The sequence below is a fragment of the Phalangium opilio genome, unplaced genomic scaffold (assembly GCF_054372755.1).
Source record: "Phalangium opilio isolate 3A_F unplaced genomic scaffold, DU_Popi_V2 ptg001421l_1, whole genome shotgun sequence".
NCBI classification, from domain to species: domain Eukaryota; kingdom Metazoa; phylum Arthropoda; class Arachnida; order Opiliones; family Phalangiidae; genus Phalangium; species Phalangium opilio.
In genome coordinates, this window is record NW_028324258.1 from 129651 (window position 1) to 148836 (window position 19186).

General features: G+C 40.5%; 1 protein-coding gene across 1 annotated transcript; it reads right to left on the reverse strand.

The window, feature by feature from the left end:
- Positions 1-9210: 9210 nt before the first annotated feature.
- Positions 9211-11778, reverse strand: LOC149583103 (uncharacterized). Its single transcript, XM_089864003.1, has 3 exons — positions 11538-11778; positions 10788-11420; positions 9211-10673 (listed from the first exon to the last, which is right to left on the reverse strand). Exons 1-3 carry the CDS (start codon positions 11776-11778, stop codon positions 9211-9213), a joined length of 2337 nt encoding a protein of 778 aa, XP_089720129.1.
- Between the last annotated feature and the right edge of the window lie 7408 nt (positions 11779-19186).

Below are 19186 nucleotides of genomic sequence, written 5' to 3' on the forward strand. Positions count from 1 at the left end.
CCCCCGGTACTTTTTGCCCCCTCCAATTCCGCCCCCGGAGGGGGTGGTACTTTTTGTTCCCCCTCACTGACTTTCACCGTCTCTTTATTTCGCTGACTTTCACCATCTCTTTATTTCGCCGTCTCTTTACCCCCGCTCCATTCCCGTCTCTCTCTTTACCCCCGGTCCTTTCCCGCCACTGTATTTTTTTTACGCCGCCTCTCTCTCTCACTTTCTCTTTCGCCCCGAGCTCCATACCGGCGAAAGCGCTGTCAATGCGGGGGATCTTTTACCATCTCTCTCTAGCTACAAGCCGCGCGCAATCTGGCCTCTCCCGCATAGTACTGAATTCCTCCTCTCTAGCTAGGTTCCCATGTACGAGCCTGCGCGCGATCTCTCGCCTTTGGTCAACTCCGTATAGTTTAATTCCTCATGTTTTAAACTTTCCCTCTCTAGTAAACTAAATCTATCTCTCTCCGTATTTCTCTCCCGAATTTTTACTTTTGCGCTATGTATGTTATCAAGCAAGAAACATTGAATATTTTTTACCATGTTTTTATTTATATATTTACACAAAGTATTTTTTCAAGTAAAGTATTAATATTACGGATGCGTTCGTTAAAATGCAATTTATCGATATAATAATAGTTCAAACGATCCTCGTAAGGTATTTTATATATTACGATTAAAGGGCAAAAAGTAACTTTTTTTTTCACCATTGTAAGAGTCTTTTAGCTTCGTCTTTTCTTGATATGGAAGATATAGTCCTCGTTTTCCGAAGTAACGTATGATTCGATAGGCACATTGAGTGTTTGTTGCCCGAGAATGAATGGACAGTCGGGGTACAATTGTCTATGTTTATCGCGTACCGATTCCGAAGTTGTCCATACATGAAGAGTACCGTGGCAAAAGAAGCATCTGAAGGTACGGTCCGCCTGGACTAGCGTTTTTTGCCCGAAAATGAATGGACAGCCGGGGTGCAATTGTCTATGTTTGTCGTGTACCGATTCCGAGGTTGTCCATACTTGAAGAGTACCGTGACAACAGAAACATCTGTAGGTATCTCTACGGTCTAAATAAAACCCGTCTCGAGCTAGTTCGGCGGTATCAACGTAAAGCGACGTCCACGATTGGAAAGTTTTTAAACGGGCTTTTTCCGAATTCATGTCCTATTTAGCATATCGCGGTTCTTGGGGTCGCTGAAAATTTCTTTGACGTATGTATCCAAAATTGCCTTTTGAATGACAGACTTTGGAATGCGAAACTCCATATAATCAGAGCAGGCGGTGGGTGGAACATCGTGACCCTTGTCGTCTTCGATCGGTACGTTGTTTGTTGGAAGTCCGCGGATGAAGGGACAACTAGGAAAATGCCGTTTGTGCTCTTCGTGCACAGAATCTCGAGGTTTCCAACTGTTTAATATACCGTGACAAAAATAACACTCTACGGTATCGGTACCATACGTATATAAATAAAAAAATCCGTCTCTAGCTAAATCTCTGGGATTTGTATACGGGGCTTCCCAACGAGAGAAACTTTCACGTCTTTTCGCCTCGACGTTCATACTGGGTTATGAAGCCCAACGGCCTTTCCCGTTTGCTTATATAAAAACATGTACACCCCCTAGCGGCTAAAGGAATTCATGTCCAGACCTGTTCGCCCACTCCTTCCTTCCCCCACAACAAAAACTAAACTTTAACTAGAACCCAACCTATAACCGGAACTCCATAAAAACTAAACTCTAACAAGACCTAGGGCCCCTCGACAAAACGAAACAAAATAGGCCCCCGTAAAAATAATCAGTGTCTAGACTTGCATACTATAACTAAAATTCTTTAACTGTGTCAAGGTTACATCATCTCGGCTTTATTAGAAATGAGGCCCACTCCTTCCTTCCCCCACAGCAAAAACTAAACTAAACTTTAACTAGAACCCAACCTATAACCGGAACTCCATAAAAACTAAACTCTAACAAGACCTAGGGCCCCTCGACAAAACGAAACAAAAGAGGCCCCTGCAAAAATAATCCGTGTCTAGACTTGCATACTATAACCAAAGCGTGTCAAGGTTACATCATCTCGGTTTTATTAGAAATGAGGCCCAATCAATCCTTAACAACAAACCCCGAATAACGGATCCTTGCAATACGTGTTTAGACACGTTCACTCTCCTAGCTAGAAAAAATAGGCCCTGTTTAAAACTGTAATATGTGTATGTTGAAAAAATAAAAACATTTTTAGGGGAAAAAGACATTTATTTATTTTTTACATATAAAATTCGTTAAGTGTATCAAGATTGCACGAAATATTAATTTCGGCTTTGTTAGAATATGCCCATAAGGTGTAAATTAAAGCCTTGTCAAAGGCGCAGGCCGTTCGGTGCTCACCGACTGGATGTGGGTACAAGCAACGTACGGGGAGAGAAGAAATGTCCGCGGTGGTGGCTTTCGGGCACTTGAAATCGTTTAGATCGTGCACCGTTCTGTTAAGGCGGTCCGATAGAAAGGCGACTTTGGAATCGCCCTTGGAGAAGATCAAATCGACCCCCTGAAGAGCAGCGGCGAGGCATTCGTCGATTTTGCTGTAAGAGGTTAGGCCAGCAGTCCAGTCCAGCTGGTGTAGATTACGCGAGACCCATTGGTTCTGGCGTTGTTTTAAAATCGCCACGTGAGATTTATTGTAGGGTGGCGCGAATGTCCAGGAAACGGTTGAAGGCTTTGCCTCGATGGTCGTTATGGCCAGTTCTTTAACGATGAGGTCTGTAGTGCCGTCACTACGAGTGCACCCGTTCAGGTATTCTAACTCAATAACGGCGGACTTCATAATAATAACTAGCGGCGAGTCTATGTATGACCGTGTAAAACCGAACAGAGGTTGAATATGAAACCTCAAACGACCGTTGGGCTTCTCTTATAGAGGCTGGAAATGATGAGGCCCGGACGTGGACTAACACCGAGTCGGGATTGGATACGAGAATTCCGAGGGGGGGCGTGGTTCTCTTATAGAGGTTGGAAATGATGACGTCATTCATCCACGGATCCCTCTTAAATTTCTTGAAAAACAGGTTTGTGCTTCTTCTCCTCGTTCTGTGCATAATGTATACAACGCAGTATAAACCGCAAGCGGAACTGGTGGGGGGCTGCAAAGCCCTCCTATTATAGTTTATTTTCGTAGAATTTTCTTTCATAAATGTTTTAATATCTTCTGTCAAGGGACCCAAGCCCAAGGAATCATAATAATAACATTGTTTATTCCCATCGATATAGAGGCAAATCCAATGACTTCCGTTTCCTTTGTGATTATCTAGATTTATAACAATGGAAGCCGGATATCGAAGGATATATTTGGGTAGAATATCAGGCGGGTATACGCCCATGAATCCTCGGGTGTATCTCAAAACCCTTCTTATGGTTGAAGCGTTCATGGCGAATCTACAACGACGGTTCTATTATGATCTATGTGCATTAAACTTTGAAACTCTGAATAAACGATCAAGCTCAGCGTTTCGGGAACCGGTTCTTCGAACCCGAGTTCAAGTCGTAATTGTCCCTGTCGTATAGGGTTGTAATAATTTATATCTGACGCGGTACCGTCTTGAGTCAAATCAAAACAGTAAAGCGTATAGCCTTTGGGATACTCCTTCATAGATATTTCGTTACCGTCGTTTTTGTAATGAGTACCAGATCCGGTAAACAGAGAATAATATGATCTAGCGTAAAGACCCTTTTTGAAATTTGGTCGCAAAGGCTTAGCGAGTACTTGTTCCGAACCGATAATCGGATTAACATAATTCACGTTAAAGTTTTGGAAGTCAAAAGGGTTCCAACTCAATTTGCCGTTATACGAGTTATGAGTTACTAAACCCGCTGTTAATCTGTTTGGTAAAACCCCTAAATATACGTTATCTATAATAGTTTTTTGAATATTTGCCGAAATGGTAAAAACTATCACTTCTGTCCTAGTGAATGGATATTAAGCCGTGGCTTTAGTCCAAGCCGATTCTAAAGCTAGCATTACTCGAGGGGCTACTCTCACTTTACGAATATATAAACCTACTTCGAGTATTTCGTGCTTGTACCATATGCCGCCCGGGGGAGGAGCTCCGAGCAAAACAAAACCTGGTTTATTTCGGGTCATTCTGACTCTAAGGCTGACGCCATTGGGTATGAATTTTGAAACGTTAAACATATCAGCGTGTAAGGCCCCGTACATTTCAATCTGTTTCGATCCCTTTGCTAACTCTTTTCTAACAAGATGTCCCTGGTTTTCAGTTGCAGAAGCCATTTTCCCAGCCGTGTCTTTATGCCATAAAGAAGAAGTTAAATGAGATTTTTTAGCGTCTCCTCCATAGTTTAGCAATGTTTCTAGGTAGGCCTTGAAGGCGTAGTTTCCGGTTGAAGATGAAATAGCTGTATCATTGGCGGTCACTTCTACCGTATCCCAGAGCGAGTGTAAAAAATTGTTGATGGGTCCTACGTTATCTGTATCATCGATATCTGTACCGTCCGTATGTACTATTTTAGCTCGAACATAAAGCATAGTTAGAGAGGCGTCAATATATTCTTCGCCATTTCCGGGAACGTAAAATTCAATCTGAGAGTCTCCATCCAAAACCGAAATAGGTCGATAGCAAACATACTTGGTCGATTCTACCGATGTTTGAATCGGTACAGATTCGAAAAAATCCAGCTCAGATTTTGTCGCTTGAAACATTTTTAGGAGAATATATCGTGTCGTCTTGACCTGTAGGGTATACGACGGCGAACTGGCTTTATTTTCCTGGTAGTCGCTCGCTTTGTACCTTTTTTACTTTGAGCCTGTTTTCGTTTCAAGGGTTTTTTACGTCTGCGACGTTTCCCCCTGCCCCATGTTGTGTTCTAATATCATCTAAAGTTTCCGTTACTCTTTTCTTAGCAGCCTCTTTAATATCCTTGCCCGATACTACGTCACTGAAAATTTTGGTCCCCGTACTAACAGCTTTTCTGCCGAGAAATTTGGCACCGCTTGTAAGCAAAGTCCTAACAAACTTTACCAAACCTGAAAAAAAGGATCCGAACCCCCCGTGACCTTTCAAATTAGGGTTATTTCCTATATAATACCCTCCGGCCCACGCTTGATTATTGTAATATCGCTTGTAGCAACATTCTCGCCTTTCTAAGACGTCGGGCTCAGGCATCGCAAGTGTAGTTTAACCGTTAAGCTCCCGTATTCAAATGGCGCCGGTTCCCCTAAACTATTCCTTATATTAACTTCGATGATATCAAAGTAATTTTTACCAACGGGTACGTAATGAGGATTGGTAAAGGTTTGAAATATTTGAGACCCGTAAGGTTTCTTGGCGTCGACCGAAACGATCCGTAGTAAAGGAACCGAATGATCGCCTACAATCTGATCGCTAGCGATATTTAAATAGATGAATAACTGGTCCGGAACGTGGTAATTCAAATTAGAGGGCCTTTGGCTACGGCCGATACATTCGCTAGCTTCTTCGTATCCAAGAATTTCGGCAACGGTTTTTTCGAATTTTAAATAAGGTTTCAATAATTTTTCAGATTGGTTTATAGTAATGTGTCCGGTTACGTTATCGTAAATCAGCCGCAATGTTGGGCCATTTTTGTCGAACGAATTATTTATGACGTTTATTAAATGTTCTATAGACTTGTAAAAGCCCGGGGGAACGTCGGGTATAACTAGGGTCTCCCTCCTAGCGTCTTTACTTTTTTTCTCTCTTTTCTTTCCTTCGACTACATCCCCAACTGTATATTTGCTCCCGTATCTGGAAACGTTATGAAAACTAACATCACGTTCTTCCTTAGGCCTTGGCACGTTGTAAAAAGTAGACGTATACATTATATCTACTAGACCCACTTCCCATTTTCCATTTAAATGAATAGGATTAGGCAATTTGGTACAGTAATGCGCCCTGGTATTATCGGGAAATAACGAGCCGTTGACGTTACTTGGTAGGGTTAGGTAAAACGATTGATTCGACATCTTCTCCACGAACCCAAGAGGTTTGGGTTTTCGGGTAACCTTCCCAAGATACTAATAACTCCAATTTACCACGCCTTTTTCGCCGCTTTATGATTTTTTCAATGTTGAACCGTTGGGGTTTAACCGTTTTCTGAACCTCTTCGCGATAGAACACGCCACTTATAGGGTTTCCTTCCAGATCCTTTAACTTGTAAATCACTGGATCACGGGCAGTTCCGATAAAATCAACTTGGAAAACTTCGGTGGAGTAATTGGCTTCGTAACCCTTTTCAAAAACCATTTTTACTTTACTAACCCTGACGTAATCACCCACTTTTATTCGGGGGGGAGGGCGTTTTTTCTGTCCTTTGCTTTCAGTCCCGTAAATATTTCTATACACTTCTAATATATTGGTTGGCTTAACATTATTTGGTGTCATCTTAATAGTACTATGCCAAGCGCCGTTATACGCTGTCACTATATCTCGCAGGTGGTCGATATACCTTCTAGTGTGGAGATGGGTAAACAGTTTAAACATACGAGACTTTAGCGTTCTATTCACTCTTTCTACAATGGGGGCGTGGTGTACGTCATTCTCGGTTGTAAAGAATTTAACCCCCTTTTCTTTGAGAAATTTTCTGACCGAGGAATTCAAAAATTCCTTCCCTTTATCCGTTTCTATTCTAATCGGTATTTGATCTTTGAATATAAGAGCTAAGGCTCTAACAACTTCTTTTCCCGTCTTACGTAGTAAAGGCACGACCCATAGTTTTCTACTAAAACAATCTATACACGTCAATAGAAACGTGTAGTTATCATTATCTTTGGCCAAGGATCGCATGTCAACCAAGTCTATTTGGTACAAATCACCGATATTGTGAACTATAATTTGGCGCCTCTTAAACTTTATACGAGCCGTTTTATGCAAAGTATACGGGGTGGAACTTTCCAAAAACGAAATTACTTCCGCTTTCGATATACCATCATCTTTAACAGCTCGATGTAAAGCGTCTATTCCTGAAAACGAGGCGGGGTTAGAAGGATCATAGTATATGGCTTTTAATTTTTCGGTGTTGTCGGGTTGAAGCTCAGCCATTTTGGTATTATAGAAGAAGATTTCCTTTTCGTAACGTAACGTGGCCCGCTTGAATTTTCTTTACCGTAATTTCTTAGCCTCCGCTTTAACGGAGTTCGTTTTGGCGGGGAAGTGAAATGAAGGAGAGGAGGGGGAAGGAGGGGGGCTGTTTCGGGAGAGACGGTGGCTTTTGGCCCTTCATTTTCTTTTACAATGTTATGAAAATCGCTCCAGCCCTCGGGTATTTCTTTAAGGGGGGAAATGTAATGGTATACTAACTGCGCTATATCAGAATTTCTGATCTCTCGTCCGTTTACAAAAACTCTTCCTTCTTTCGACCACCTTAAGGTTTCGCCAAGCGATTGCAACTGAGTAAAAACCTTCTTTGCTCTCCCCTTATATTTAAGGGGGAACATGTCAATCCATTTTTCGGTTGGATCCGGCACGATTTCTCGAGAAACGTTATTGTACCTTTGGACTAGCTGTTGGTACATAATCCATTTGGAGCGATCGTCTAACGAATTGTTGTTTAAAACCGTTTGCATCTCCCTATTCAATTCTTGCATAACATCTGTCTTTAGAGTATCAACGGGTTGAATATCGGGTTGAGACGGTATTTTCCGTTCATTCAAGGGTACCAACGTCATTTTATGGTACATTACGAACTAAAGGCTCCGATAACCGATGAAAGAAGGGGTACGAGCAAAGAAAAAAGACCTTCGCCTTTTTGGTTCGATAAAATAGCCCTTTTCTTTTTCCAAGCTATTCTTTTACTAGCTATTTTACGCAGATTATTCTTATACCTGTAGAGCCTACTTCTTTGGGCCAAATTCAATTTCACGTTTCCGTGTAGCGTATTTAAAACTAATTCTGATATAGCGACTATTAAACCTTTATCCGCGGATCTTATAAAAGCGGGTCTAGGTCCTTTTTTAAGTTTACTCAAGAGTGCGAGAACGTCTCGCTGTGATGTAATCGCTCGGCGTTTCATAATTCAAATGAATGCTCTTGTATGATACGAGTCTTATTTATCTCTTTTTGGGCACGTACACTACCATTGTCTCATCGGGAAATATTTTTGTTCTAACCCTATAATCTTCGGGACAGTTTTGTTTAAAGTCCAGTAGCAAATACGAATGAGGTTGTTCTGTAGCGTCCAAGTAACTTTCCATTAAAAATTTCGGGTTACGCGGGTACATTTGTCTAGCTAGATAATTTATTTGTAATTTATCTCTAACCTGCTTGAACAGTATCAAATAATTTGTGTTTAAACTGATGTCCCTAGCGTCGCTGGATTTATGATAAAGATTTTGAGTTAAATATAACACGCTTAAATTACGATGATGACTAAACTTCGTAAAAATTGAACCGATCAAACCTGATTTGTTTTGATCCATTAAATCGTCTATTACTAGAAGACAATTTCGAGAGCCGTCGTACTCGTTCATATCCGGGAAACCTTCCTTAAAGACAACCAAACCTTTCAACCTGTCGTAAAATGGTTGATATTCTGAATAATAGAAAATAATTTCAACGATATTGGGTTCAAACATTTCCCGATGATTTTTAATGATTCTTTCGCAAAGAAACGTCTTTCCAGCCCCACTCGGTCCATTTACCGTTATGGTACACGGATGATAAAAAGGAATCATTGTTCTCCGAGTTCTCGAGCTTAAATAAATTAAACTTTAAGTAGTCTAGCGTTAATATAGGGGGTCGCGCGCATCTTCTTCTCGCGGGAAATAACGCGTCGTGCGGGAAAACGCGCCGTGCATCGCGGGAAAGAACGCGCCGCGTATAAACACGTATGACAGGAAAGCAAAAAAAGAACAAAATCAGTTTAAAATTTTTTTATTATTTTAAAAACTTTTAAATATACAATATAAACTTTTAAATAAATAAATAAATAAATTAGTCAATAAATTAGTTTTAAATAAATAAATTAGTTTTAAATCAATAAATAAATAAATTGGTCAATAAATTAGTTTTAAATAAATAAATTAGTTTTAAATCAATAAATTTGGTTTAAATTAGTCAATTAATAAATTAGGCAATTTGTAAATAAACTTTTAAATTAGTCAATAAATTAGTCAATAAACTTTTAAATTGGTAAATAAACTTTTAAATAAATTAGTTTTAAAAAAACTTTTAAATTGGTAAATTAGTTTTAAATTAGTCAATAAATTAAGTTGGACGTTGGTAACCATAGGGGACTGTTTTGAAATTGTATAGTATGCGCATTTTATCGACCGTGGCTCTATAAACTTTGTGGGTATCTATAGAGACAAGCGTGTGATTGGGAAGCCTAGTAATATGTCTCGGAATTGGAACAGTTATGGGTAAAAGGGGTTTATCTAAATCGACGCCTAGTAGTCCTTTTAAAGTTTCGTGATTGACTAGTTTCTCGTTAGAGACATTAAGACGAAACCCTTTGACTTTGGTTGTATTGAACCTTTTGCCAGAGTCGGGATCTGTTACCCAATAACTGTAGTTTTTGCATCCGCCACTGACAAAGGTATCAATGTAGGCGTTTTTACCATAACCTTCCAATTCGTTGGTCATTTCACCCAGAAAGTTACCAGTTTCTATTAGCGGTATTCCCAGGGGGGACATGTACACAAGAGAATCTGTATCGTAATAATAGCATTTATCCCCAACCATTTCCAGATATTCTAATAAACAAAGTCGCGCCATAGCCGTTGTATAGCAAGCTATGGAGACGTTGGTATGCTTCAAAACAACGTCGGCCTCAGTCGTAGGAACCCATTTGACTAGCAACGTTTCTTGATTGATGGTTAAAACGCTTTTTACTTCAACATCCGGGTTACTTAAGAGTTCGTAAAGTCTACGGGGTTCTTTGATAATTTCCGTTTTGGTTGGTTTGACTCTTTCCCCGAATTTACCCCAAAGACTATTCAGGGCAAGTTTTGCTACGCTACGCAACCCTTCGTTTCTTTTAATCTTGGCTGGGTTTAAAAGTACGCCCTCTCTAATTTTAAAATTTTTAATATAATTGTCACGTTCCTCGGGGGTAACGCAATCGGATGGGTACCCACTAGCCGTCTGCTTATGAAGAAGGAACGAATCAACGTATTTTTGAAACAAGCCGACCTCGCCAGTTTCGGGGTTATATTGTCTCACCTTGTATTTCCAGGCCTCTATCTTTTTTAAGATAACATAACCCCGATTTACAGCGGCACGAAGTTCGTCAATCACCCAAGTGCCGACTAGTTTTCGCTCTTCGTCGGAATGGTGGCAGTCTACTTGGAAACGTTTCAAGGCGCACTCCCGGCAAAGAGTGAACACTAATTTATTGTTTAACCTCGTTGGTAAAACAGGGTGAAAGAGGCTAATCGGTGGGAGAACTTCGCATTTCAGAAAACCGTCGAATGCGAAAATGTCGGGAATATTATCCAGTAAAATTTCTGGGTGCCCGACTGGCAGCTTCTTTCTCTTGTTGACCAAAGGATAGAGACTAGTTACGTCAACGTAATGCATTTTTTCGCTGCCGGATACTTTATGGTATAGTTTAAGTACCGATGTTCTTCCACCAAAAAAGGCATCGCGAGGATTTAAAGGCTCGCGGACTTTATCTTTAATGTTTTCTGCCTCCAGAAAAACACCGATAGCCGGATTATCGGTTTTATCTTTAGCCCAATCACATTCCCACTTCGTTATTACTTTAAAGCCAGCTTTCTCGATTCGTTCCTTCTTTTTTAAAGTTCTGACGTACTAGGTGTTCAAGGTTTGACCCGGATCACCTTGTAAAGATTGGTTGCGGTTGACTTTGTAGCATTTGGGGCAACCATGGAAATAACACCCGTTAAACTCTAGAACATCTTTTTCATACAAGCCGTCCACTTTCATTTTCAAAACTTTGGCTTCTGAGCCATTAAACGCAGACTGTACATTTACGCCGTTTTCGTGAGCATACCAGGATAACCATTCTATAGCCACTAGCGACTGATTATCAGTCATTCTATAGAGGTTATGCGGAATAATGCCTATAGAATCTTTATCCATAAAGTGCCTCCTGTATACCCAGCTACACAAACCGGCTATAGTACACGCGACCTGGAAAGGCTCCACCTGGGCAATATCCAAGAAAATTTTTCTAAAAGCTAGACAACCTAACTTTAATATCACAACATCCTTGACGCAATAAAACCTTAATTCCTCCAGAAAATTAAAGCCTTTTTTCTCCTCAATTTGCTTATCGTACCACGCCATAAACTCTTTGAGATTTTTGGAGGTTAAATTTTCCGACCCGTAAGCCTCGGGTGGTGGCATTTGGTCTTCTAAGACATAATTTGTTGCTAATTGATTATTAAGATCGAAGACGTGATCCTTCACAACGTTAAATAAAAAATGAGGGAAATAACCCTTTGTAGCGTCTTGTAACCCGAAAGTGTCGGCGAATGTAGAGAGTGGTACGGAGATAAAATTGAAAGAGTCAAGGAAATTTAAATTAAAGACAGTTAAATTTATAATTTTAGTGCCGTTAATTATACAGTTAGGTTTAAATTCTTCGCCTAGAGCCATAATCTCTCGTAATAGAAACTGATTATCGTAGCCGCTAGCATTAAGTGCCAATAGAATCACCTTCTTGACAGAGGCTAATGTTCTTAGAAAAGCTAAAAAATTCGACACCGGCTTTGCCCCTTCAAAAACTCTCTGTCTTGGTCCGAGTGACCCACATTTCGCGCAGACGAAAGCTGCCTCGGGCACGTCAATACAACTTTCGCAGACCATCTCTGACACGCAGAGAATGGCCTGGTGGACTAACGCCCCTTTTTTTCCTCGGATTCTAATATCTGAATCGCTTCAAAGTCATAGAAAATGTAAAGCATATCAGGGGCAACTTTCTGTTTCTTAGCTTGGCGAACTTTAGGAGGTTCTTCTTTAATTACCTGAACGTAACAATAGTGCGGACTGGGCGTGTATCTACTGCAGATAGAACAATAAATCTCACCGCACGTATGGAGTTGATTTTTACGCTTAAATAAATTTATTTGCGTGAAACATTGTTTGCAATGAAATAGTTGCGCGCAGATACTCTTCCCGTCTACACCATCTTGTTTATGATAATTAAAGCATTCATCTCCTTTGAAAACCTTGAGACATTTATCACACGCTCGGTCAGCACTCGTACAAGTTTGATCTCGTAAGCAATTGTAACAATAAAGATTGCAACTATGATCTCTCTTGTTTCTAAATCCTACCAGACAATTTTCACAGTAAAGGTCCATCCCGAATAAAGGTCTTAAGGACGTGACGACGTTGTAATGCCTGTTTTGATTAATTAATATCAAACGAGGTCTATTGTCGTCAATGTTGATTTCCCCCAAAATCAACTCGGGCAAATTATTTTTAAAAATATATATTAATATACTATATTGCGCTAATTCGGCTTTAAATTTTTGTATAGTTTCTACTTTGCCGCAGTCTTTTGAATTAACTTTTGCTTTACGGCAAAGCTCTATAGCGGCATCTCGTTGAGAAGCCGTATCGCCCCGATCCGCTCGCGTGTACGAAATCGATTTCAATTTGTTTTTAAGCGAGATATTAGTCGGATTTCTCTTATGTTCCGAATGCGCAATTGCCACGGAAAGCGCGCGTGGCAAACACAGATTATCATTGTTCACTATCCTGATAATTCCTCGGGAGTCGCGAGAAAAGATATCAAAGGACCGCACTCCTTTGGGAGCAGCTCGGCCAAAACCTTCAACCGGGATTCTCACCACGTGAAATTTTAAGACGATGGGTCCCAAAAAGAATCTTTCAAACTCATCGTCGTATAAAACTGACTCTATCTCATCTAAAACAGATTTAGAGTCCAATTGATCGGCTCTACGAAACGAGAGTGATATCTCGCCCCGGTTTGGCAAGCTTAAACTCTCGGCCGTTATCTGTATCATATCAGATGGGGCTAGCCTATTAAGAACGGCTTGGACAATATTGGCTAAGCCCTCAACCAAATTATTAGTTATTCTTACAGTGATTTCGAGACCAGTTAGGTTAAATCTAGGGTACATTTGTACCCTTTGACCCGTAATTTCACAGTGGTGTAGAGAATCTATTGGAGTCATAACTGCTTCCCTCGCCCCGACACCTGATTGATCAGGGAAATTACTAAGACCTGAAAAATCTATAGAGGCGAAATCGTTTTGAGAGGCGAAACCCAGCTCGGGATTAGCGTTTAAAAAGTCGGCAACTAGACGGTCATTCTGTGAAGATTCAAATTCCCGCACTAGTGAATCTTCCGCTTCAAAATTGAAAAAATCTGAAACTATACGATCATTTCTGGAAGATTCAAATTCCCGCACTAGTGAATCTTCCGCTTCAAAATTGAAAAAGTCTGAAACTATACGATCATTTCTGGAAGATTCAAATTCCCGAACAAGCGAATCTTCAAAATTGTTTAAAGCCTTAATCATACTTTCATCATGTCCGTCAATGAGTAGATTTTCAGCCCGTATATCGTCTATATCGCGTTGACCTATTTCAAATGCCCTTTGTTCGAAACGAGCCATATATAGCTCACTACACGCTAAAGGCAAATTATTATAGAATGTTTCCAACTCTTTAATGTCGCGGCATTGTTCAGGCTCGCGCGGTACGCTTAACATATATTTAAATATGTCGGTAAATGTTTCGAGAATAGCGTATCCTCTATTAGACAAAAAAGCCGGTAAAATTTCCCCGACTGTAGCTAGGTTAAGTTTAGCTGGGTTAAGTTTGAGTAATGTACATAAATTAAAGAAAAAAGCGTATATCTTCTTAAGGGGCCATGGTCGTAAGACAGCCAGCTCCTCGACCTCGAATAAAATAGATTCTTGGTCCATCTTGACGCTTTTTTATAGTAAAAAAAAACTTACGTTAAATGCTGTCCCCGTGAAAAAGAAAAAAGAAAAAAATACGTTACCTTTCAAATCGTAGAAGAGACGCGTCCGGGCAAGCTTTCTAAAACCTTATCTTAAAAGCGAGACTAGTAATAAATGCTTTCCGTCTTGACTTTATAACTCTGAAGTAGAGAATGAGTTTTGCATGCTCGACATATTGTCTTATATAGGCCTTAGCCCTCTCTTTACCCTCCTCCCCATGTTGTACGTAACGGAAAGAAAAAGTTCCGGCGAGAACGTAAGGTTTTAGATACACTCCCCGCCCTCCCTCCGATAGAGGCCATACTCTAAGTAGAACAAAAAACTCATCTTCGCCCGTCTTTGCCCAGACACGTTGAAAGAGGCCCGATTTTACTCAAACTGGAACCAAACTATAACTAACCCCCCCCCATACCCATTCCACCCCCACCCCAAAAACTAAACTTTAACTGGAACTAAACTAGAACCAGCCCCCCCACCCATCTCACCCCTTACACCAAAAACTAAACTCCTCTTCGTCCGTCTTTGCCCAGGCACGTTCACCTTCTAGTCTACTGAAAGAGGCCAGATTTTAACTGGAACTAACCACCCCCTCCCCCTCCTTAAAGAATGAAGGCTTGTAAACCAAGGGTAGAAATTCACTTTGAGCTAGACCTTCGAGTGAGAAAGTCGTTTAAAATGTAAGTTAAATTTACGTAACAGTTTTGGGCGTTCGTTTGGTAATAACACCGGATGCTTTCTTTAGATAAAAATGGAAGTTGATAATTTTCGTAAACGGAAACTCCCATCGAAACCTCGTAAAATCAACTCGAGATTTCATTTAGGACAAGTATTTCTATCTTTCGGATTCACACCTGATCTCAATATAGAGATTAGAATATGCATGAAAAAGCCAGATTTTTCTACGTTTCGTTTTGATGTGAACACTTGGCAAGCTTTTGCATCCAAAATTGGTCCGCTTAGCGGTTGGACTAGCTGCGAAGAACACACATCATACGACGCTATTTTAGCCGATACTCCAGTATCTTCGACGTCCGCTCACGCCACCTTCAACAGTCTAAAGCTGGAAACCAATATCACGGGCGGAAAGACTCATGAATTCACGTTGAACGCCTCAGAAGCTAGCGAGTTAAATCGACTAATGCCATATATCAATGACCACATGAAAAAACTTGTTGCGAATGAACAGGTTTATTTATTGCTATGCGATTTGATTTGCACTGAGCTTATTACCATATATAAAATACTAGAAATAGATTATGGAGAGTTCTTTTCTTTTGACGAAATCGAAGATCATATTAATTTTGACCGTGTACTATCATATTTTAGCTTGTACGTTTCGCCGTATAAAATATTAATGGATTTCGAAGGTAGACTAAAGGAACGCGCAATAAGTTTTGATTTTCAATCGTATAATATATTCAATATATTATTGTCTCAAACTTCTTATTTAAAGAAGCGTTTAAATGTCGTTAGTCTTTTTGGCCTGGTGTAACTTTTTAATGAAATAAATATTTTTAAAACGTAATTTTTGTCCTTTTATCAGGATATTTGATTATAACGGTATACGCTAAACCAGAGGCCTATTTTTTTCTAGCCAAGAGAGAGAGAGAGAGAGAGAGAGGTAAGTCTAGGCACGATGTAGGTTGGGAAAAGGTCAGTTTCGTGTGACCTTAACTGTAATATGATGGACAATAAAATCATTTTTAGTTAAAAGCGAAGAGGCCTATTTTTTTCTAGCAAAGAGAGCGAACGTGTTTGAACATGTTTCGCCAGGATCCGTTAGTTAGGGTTTGTTGTTAAGGAACAGAGACGATTGGGCCCCATTTCTAATTAAACCGAAATGATGTAACCTTGGCACACTTAAAGCATTTTAGTTATAGTTACCATATGACCTCTTTCATGGTATTGTTGAATAGACATTCGAGTCTAGACACGATGTAGGTTAGGGAAAACATCCTAGGCCAGTTTCGTGCGAAACTTAACGGTAATATGTTGAACAATAAATTCATTTTTTAATTTAAAGCGTAGAGGCCCATTTTTTTCTAGCCAAGAGAGAGAGAGAGAGAGAGAGGTAAGTCTAGGCACGATGTAGGTTGGGAAAAGGTCAGTTTCGTGTGACCTTAACTGTAATATGATGGACAATAAAATCATTTTTAGTTAAAAGCGAAGAGGCCTATTTTTTTCTAGCAAAGAGAGCGAACGTGTTTGAACATGTTTCGCCAGGATCCGTTAGTTAGGGTTTGTTGTTAAGGAACAGAGACGATTGGGCCCCATTTCTAATTAAACCGAAATGATGTAACCTTGGCACACTTAAAGCATTTTAGTTATAGTTACCATATGACCTCTTTCATGGTATTGTTGAATAGACATTCGAGTCTAGACACGATGTAGGTTAGGGAAAACATCCTAGGCCAGTTTCGTGCGAAACTTAACGGTAATATGTTGAACAATAAATTCATTTTTTAATTTAAAGCGTAGAGGCCCATTTTTTTCTAGCAAGGGGCGCCAAGTCTGGGCACGTTTATTTTTGTAGGTTGGGATAAATTTAACTGTGATATATGCTGAACAATAAAATTATTTTTTAGTTAAGAACCATAGAGGCCTAATTTTTCTAGCAAGTTTAGACATGATTATATAAAAACTTTACATCCTGGGTGAGCTCTATTACGTGTAATCTTAGGTTTTGTATATTGTTAAGGACATAATAATCTAGAGGGTCCGTGATTTAGCGTCATTACAACCCGGATTCTCTATACTATAAATACGAAAATTTACCCAAAACAAAAATCACTCTCAACCTAAACACTGACGAATAACTTTAAACCTGACGATACCAAACTTTCGACATGTGAGTATAATGTTTTTTCTCCTGAAATCATAGACTAAGTTTTTTTGGTTTTTAGGGTACCCAATCCTATACTTCCTGGTGATGAGGTGTTCGACTTTCTCAATCCACCACCACCAGTTGAACCTCTAGAAGAAGAACCATTTCCCTTAACGGAACTAGAAGATGGGGAAGAGGGGGAGGATGGGGAAGCCCTTCCTGAGGAGGATGATGAAGTTGTAGCCTCTTTGGATTGTAATATCCAGCGGTAAACATTCCATGTTTTCTCCTATTTTTGGTAGCTATATTTCTCCCGTAAAATTTGAGCAGGATCTTAGCCCAGATCCACTCTTCAACCGCTGAAGATACTACGACCACCGACGAAGAGATTAGGGTTGAAACTAATTATGTTAACGAAGCCTTAGGTCAGGCACTGCTGGAGTTTATGGTATTCCCAGTAGAACCTATTGGAGAGGAACAGCCCCTAAACATAGCAAATTGTTATTCTGGCTCGTAAGTTATTTAGTTTTTCATTTTTAAGACCATCTCTAAAATCTTTTTTCTTTACAGTCTCAATACGGCCATCGTGAAATTTTTTAAAAGGAGAGCCAGGATATACAGAGAGGCCGAAGGGTCGGATGATGGCGTTGGCGTGATTGATGAAACGTCCATTAGGATGGCAATCATGCTCGACATACCGAGAATGAAACTGTTCCTCGACAAAGTCGCCTACGGGGTACTGGCCCAACAGATGGTAGACCTAGGGCTTTTCCGTTAACCTACATATCCGCGCCTCGGAGGGCTATTAAATTTCCCGCCCCTAGCCCCCAAAGGTAAGAAACAGTTTTTGTATATTGTAAGGGGGGGTAAAGAGAGTCTAGGTTTAAACGGTTCCCTCTCTATACTATAAATACGGAAAGTTTCCCAATACTAAAATCATTCTCTCTTTAGCTTCGGACAGAACATCATCCACCATTATCATGTGAGTATACTGTTTTTTTCTGAAATCACGGAGAGACTAACTTTTGAACTTAATAGGGCGTACAGTCACATCGACGATGTACTTCTATATTCGGACAACGGCGACCCGAGGCAACAGTTTCACGAACGACATCTGGTTGAGAATCAACCGCCCCCGCCTCCTCAATCACCACCACCTCCTCAACCCCAGGAAAACCCGCCGAGAGTAAATGAACACCCGCCAAATGATTGCAGTCTCTTCAGGTAAGGTCTCTATATTTTTTAAAAACTTTAATGTCTATATTCACCCTAAACGTTTTTATAGGATCCTTGCTGATGTCCATAGGACTTTAGTGAGGATTCGCGCGGAGAATCTCAATCATGGCTTTGATCTCCGCGAGGAAGATGTCGTCTTCCGGGAAATGAGTTCTCGGCTCATACCATTCGTTGACATCACACCCGTTCCCGGAAACGAAATGCCGGTTTACGTTAACACATCTCGCTCGTGCTCGTAAGTTAATTAGCATTAGTATTTTAAAGACGGATCCCTAATATCTTTTCTTTCTATTTTTAGTCTCATTATCGTTATCACAGAGTATTTCCAATACAGACGGGTAAATGACCACGAGAGAGCCCTAGACCGGCAGAGGCAAAAACGCTTTTTTAGAGCTGTAGTCGATGACGTGCATTTACAGACCGGCCTTTAATATTTGTAAATATATATTAATACTTTACTCGAACAAATACTTTGTGTAAATATATAAATAAAAACATGGTAAAATTATTCAATGCTTCTTGCTTGATACATACAAAGAGTAACGCAATATAGCCCCGCTTTAAAAAAACGAGAGAGAGATTTACTAGAGATCGAAACCCCCTGTACATGTATCAGAGGGAGAGATTTACTAGAGAGAGGGAAAGTACATTTCAGTACGGAGTTGACCAAAGGCGAGAGATCGCGCGCAGGCTCGTACATGGGAACCTAGCTAGAGAGGAGGAATTCAGTACTATGCGGGAGAGGCCAGATTGCGCGCGGCTTGTAGCTAGAGAGAGATGGTAAAAGATCCCCCGCATTGACAGCACTTTCGCCGGTATGGAGCTCGGGGCGAAAGAGAAAGTGAGAGAGAGAGGCGGCGTAAAAAAAATACAGTGGCGGGAAAGGAGCGGGGGTAAAGAGAGAGACGGGAATGGAGCGGGGGTAAAGAGACGGCGAAATAAAGAGATGGTGAAATTCAGCGAAATAAAGAGACGGTGAAAGTCAGTGAGGGGGAACAAAAAGTACCACCCCCTCCGGGGGCGGAATTGGAGGGGGCAAAAAGTACCGGGGGGCCAAAAAAATTTGACCCACCCTGCGCGGGTATCGAGGATGGGGGAAAAAATGCATCCCCCCTGCGCTGCCCGCGGGTATCGAGGCTTACTATTCTCTTACCTTATTTGACCTATTTCCCGGATTTCTGGGCTTTTATTTCTGAATGACGCGTTGTAAATGATG